General features: G+C 30.4%; 1 protein-coding gene across 1 annotated transcript in view; it reads left to right on the top strand.

Moving 5' to 3' along the window:
• Positions 1-5,251, top strand: part of LOC117177914 (ATP-dependent translocase ABCB1-like) — a 55,677-nt gene that overhangs the window by 35,104 nt on the left and 15,322 nt on the right. The window contains exons 13-15 of the mRNA XM_033369013.1: positions 1,081-1,322; positions 1,408-1,567; positions 1,706-1,900. Coding sequence (XP_033224904.1) covers positions 1,081-1,322; positions 1,408-1,567; positions 1,706-1,900 — 597 coding nt within the window. The remainder of the gene's footprint in view (positions 1-1,080; positions 1,323-1,407; positions 1,568-1,705; positions 1,901-5,251) is intronic.

Raw genomic sequence — 5,251 nt, 5'->3', positions numbered from 1 at the left:
TGAGTCCATCTCTTCTTTGATTTCCTTCGGCTTTAACCCCTTCAAATAAAAGTATTTGATGACAGCACGATTTTCCAGCTTTTTCATTTTTAAGAAAAACACGGAGGCGTCTTGTTCAGTGTGCTCTGAAACCTAAACTAACATGGCGATCAGGCTGAAACTATATCTACCAGCTATCTAAGGATGATACTATAGAACGCCACCTCAAGGTAGGCCTAGTGGCGCCATCTCTTGGTCAGGCCGGAAACTTATCAATCCACCCTCGTAGTAAAATTTTCAACAAAATAGAAATACTTTCAACCAAGGTGGTGAATTCGTAACTAAAATTATGAATCATCAACTGAAATAGTAAAGTTCTTAGTTGAAAAATTAATTTTTAACAACAACAAAAATTTTAACCAAAGAGATCAATTTTCATCTAAAAATGATTTTTTAACAGAGAGGTTCAACCTTCAACACGGTAGTTTAATTTTTAACAAAAAAAGATGAATATTCTTAATGAAAAATGTAATAATAGATATCTCAACCAAAAAAGAATTTCATTTTAAATCCAAAATAATTTAATTTAACAAAAAAAAGAGAATTTTTAACTAGAGAAAATAAGTGTTTAACCAAAAAGTTGCAGTTGAAAAAAAATTTTTACAAAAACATATGAATTTTTAACAAAAGAATAAGATTTTCTACGATAATTATAATCGTCAAGAGAAAGCAACATCAAAATAAAAATAAAAATGCAAGGCAAATAACTTACCACCAAGAATATTACAACAGGGTGATCTCTAAACTTAATATTCAAAATTCCATAATTTCTCCTTGATCGATTTTTTATTTTCTCCTCCCATTAATATTCGAAAACCAAAACTTTAATCATATAACGTTTTTACCATATGATCTTTTATGGACGTGATAAAACTTTTTTTAACGAAAATTCGATTTTTTTCCTCTGAATTTTTGCAACAAAAAAATCAAAATCCCGGACTTTTTCCTCTCTTTTCGAGATTTTAAGGTCTTCCATGACCTTCAGCCCCCTCGTTAATATAATTTAGTAGATTTTTTTATTTAATTTGTTATATTTTTCAGATTGCAGTCGAAGCAGTGAGTAATATTCGGACAATTATTGGTCTTGGAGTTGAAGAAATTTGTCACAATTCTTATGTAAAAGCAATGATACCTTCCTTTGAACTTGCTACAAGAAACACTCATTTAAGGGGCATTTTTTTCGCCCTGGCGAGATCAGCCGTGTATTTCGCTTTCGCAGCATGCATGTATTATGGAGGAAATTTAATCAAAATGGAAAAATTGCATTATTCTAGTGTGTTTAAGTAAGTGAAAAAAATATTTATTTTACAACATAAATAAATTTTAAATATAAAAGTCAACGTAACGTTTTAAACATAAATATTGCAGAGTCTCTCAGGCACTTATAATTGGAACTGTAATGGTAGCTAATGCCTCCGCCTTTGCACCTAATTTTCAAAAAGGGCTGCAAGCTGCTGAAAGTATAATTAGTCTTTTAGAACGAAAGCCCAAACTTCAAGATCCCATGTATTTTTCTAACACTGAAAAGGTAAGGTGATATATTGCATTTGAAAATAATTTTAAAGAGTTTTCATTTGTTCATAGATGAAGAGATAAATAATTTATTTAGTTTTTAAAATTCAAAATAGTACGACTTTTCACACATGTGAAAATACACATTTTTCAGAGTCAGAGTGACTGTGTAAAATACAAAAAGGTGGTTTTCGAATATCCGACCAGAACTGGAACTCGTATTCTCGATGGTCTAAATCTCGAGATACCACACGGGAAAACCGTTGCATTAATTGGGCCCAGTGGTTGCGGGAAGAGCACAATTGTGCAATTACTGGAAAGGTTTTACACTCCTGTTTCAGGCAAAGTGGTAAATATACAATTTTCTTCATTCATTAAAAAATGGCAAACTTCGATAAATGAGCGCTATCATTTTCAATGTCCTAAATTGAAGAATAAATCAACAAGTTTATGAATTTTCAAAAATTATATCATTTTAAGCAATTTGAAGTTACAAAGATTAAAAACTTATGGATTAAAATTTTTATCGAATACTTTTTAAATTAGAAGTTAAATTATTTTAATTTCGATTCGTTCCAAATGAATAATTGTTCAGTTGTTATTTATACAAAGAAATTTTTTAAATTTGAAATCCTTTAAAACATTTTATAAAAGTATATTTCCTTACTAAAAAATCACTTTAAATATTTCAAGGTACCCCCAAAAAAAATTTATGATCTCGAAATCTTTTAAAATGCCTAAAAACCTACCAGATTTTAAAGTGGGATGATGGTCGTGGGGGCTAAAGCATAGGCTTTAGACCCACTCCGTCGGCTTGCAGTTTCGATTCCCGCCTCGCACTCTGGAGAAGAGCCTCGGCGGCCCATGCGGTGAACACTAGCCTAGCAAGGGAGTTGTTCATCTCCGGAGTGTCGTGGGACCGGTACCTCTAGAGAAAAAGGTTTTCTCTAAGTACTTAAAGCTGTTGCTCTTGGTGGTTCGGAACCCATCTTAAACTGCAGGTCCCCCTTCCACCACCAAGTAAGTGTGTGGGGGGTGTGTAAAGGAATAAAGAAGAAGGTGCAAGAAAAATATAAACCCTTAGAGGACACATTAGAAGCTTCCATTCCAAGTTGCAAACCTACCAAATTTTATATTAAAATCTTTAAAAATCTACATTTCTTTTTAAATGGTTTGGAAACTTTACATTATTATTTTTACAGTTTTGGAAATTTTTAAAAATCTTTTCAAATATTCTCTTGAAATTAATTTATCAAAATAAAAAGTTATAGTCAATTTTGTAAGGAATCTTAATAATTTTTTTTTATATTTTGAAACCTTTCAAAATGCTTGAGAAACTTCTAAATTTTTTGTTTGAAATCTTAGAAATCCACATTTTGTTAAAAAAATGTTGACATCCTTTGAAGTTTCAACTTATTTTTGAACTTGTTCGAAACTTCTAAATATCTTTTAAACGTATTCCTATTTTTCAAATTCACGACTATTCAATTGTTATTTATTTATCCAAATTTGCTATTGTTTTGAAATATTCCTAAATATTCTTCTGAAATTAATTTTTCGAAATAAAAAAATCATTTGGAATTTTAGCAGGAATTCTAAGACACTTTTTTTACTATATTAAAACCTTTCATAATCCTTGAAAGGTTCACAATTTTTATTTAAAAAATTAGAAGTATTTCCTCAACTTACTTGCATTTTTTCTAATTGAATACATTTTTATCTATTATTCACACATCAAAATTCAACATTTTCACTTATAAATAAAAATTTTTTGAACAGAACAATAAAATTAATATTTTGACGTTCTAACTTTGAGTTTAGCTGTCTGAAATTTTAACTTTCAAGGCTTTCTGTTTCAAATAATTTAGTTCCGAATAGTTTAGTTTTTATTATTCCATTTTAAATAAACACTCAAACATTGCTGATTATTAAAAAATTGTTCTTTTTCTTAATTAAAAATGTTTAAATTGAAAAGCTTAAAAATGGTATTTCGAATACACGAACTACAATTCAATTTTAAAAATCAATCATGAATTTATATTAACAGTTGAGCAACTTAAAACGTTCTTTGTCAAAAAATTGCAATCGCAAAAGCTTTTAATCTTTTATTAAGTAAGCCTTCAAAACTGCACTTTAAAGTTATTTAAATGGAAAATGTACCCGAAAAAATTAAAATTTAGATTGGAAAATTGTAATGGTAAAAGATTTTAGAATTACACATTGTAAATCTAATGATTTCATTTTTAAAAAAGTTAACAATTACGCTTAGCATTTAAAAAAAAAGTTGAAATCAAACTTATTTTAAATTGTATTATATATATTGTGATATAAAATTCTTGATATTTCAAGTGATTGGATCAATTTTTCTTCTTAAAACTTGTGCGATTCCCGGTCAAAGAAAAAATTCACTATCACTTCCCGGTCATTTCCCAGTTTCCCGGTCCAGCGGTCACCCTGAATCATGATATTTCAGAACCTAATTTCTTTCTTCTCGAATGATAATACATATTTCGTGCTTTGTGTCTTAACAATTTTTCATCAAAGAATCAATTAAAATAATATATAGTTGAATAATTCTAACATTTTTCCATTTTTTAAAAGCACAACCTTCTGATTTTTAAATCTTATTTTTTTTAATGTATGCAATCACTAGCTGATTTCGCATGTCTTCAGTTCTTGGTATCAGCTTGAACTTTTGGTGTCATAACGGCAGACAGTTTCTTTTTATAACGAAGCCAAGAATGAAGAATCTTGAAAAAAATTATCTTCAAAAAACTAAAGTCGCCTTAAAATAGCCAGAATACAGAAATGAAATATTTACCATTATTGATTGTTGTAAAACGTAACCTCGCAAATCTCGCAATCAGCTGAGTTCATTCCCTGTTCAACTTGAATGGTTATTCACAATAAAATGATGTCTCATACATCAATCAGAGAATTCTAGACCCTGATTGGCTGCGAGAATTACATGTTTGGGAATCAACATTGGCTGTCCGGCTCTCTTTCCGCATGTGGATACGATGCAAGAGTGACAGCGCCAGTGTTGGGAATACATTGTAACATTGATATACGTTACCAGAGTATCTGTACGGAACTACATGATATAACATAGGCGCTACATTTGAAAAATACATGCTGAGAATTTACGTTTTTTCTATAACCGTATTCAAGGAGGAAATTCGCTTTCTAGTATTATACGAGGGTAGTTCAATAAGTCCTTAGAATGAAGTATAAAAACAATTTTTTTTGGGTAATTTTTTTTTTTATTTTTCAACATAATTTCCTTGGAGCTCTATACACTTGGTCAATCGCTTTTCAAGTTTTTTTAATCCTTCAGAAAAGTGCCTTTTCGGAAGTTCCTCAAAATAAGCACTTACAGAGGCAATGACGTCTTCGTTGTCTGGAAATCTCTGTCCACCGAGCCATTTTTTCAAGTTTGGAAATAAGAAAAAGTCACTGGGGGCTAAATCTGGTGAATACGGTGGGTGTTCGACCAATTCGAATTTTAGTTCTTCAATTTTAGCCATTGAAACGGAGCATGTGTGAACTCGGGCGTTGTCGTGATGAAAGAGAATTTTTTTTCTCACCAAATGTGGTTGTTTTTTTTTAATTTCTTCTTTCAGCTGCTCTAATAATGATGCATAATATTCACCAGTGATTGCTTTACCCTTTTCCAAGTAGTCAATAAGTATAATTCCAC

The sequence above is a fragment of the Belonocnema kinseyi genome, chromosome 8, assembly GCF_010883055.1.
Source record: "Belonocnema kinseyi isolate 2016_QV_RU_SX_M_011 chromosome 8, B_treatae_v1, whole genome shotgun sequence".
Classification (NCBI taxonomy): domain Eukaryota; kingdom Metazoa; phylum Arthropoda; class Insecta; order Hymenoptera; family Cynipidae; genus Belonocnema; species Belonocnema kinseyi.
Note: the sequence above shows the minus strand (reverse complement) of the source record. Positions and strands in the feature narration are given on the sequence as shown.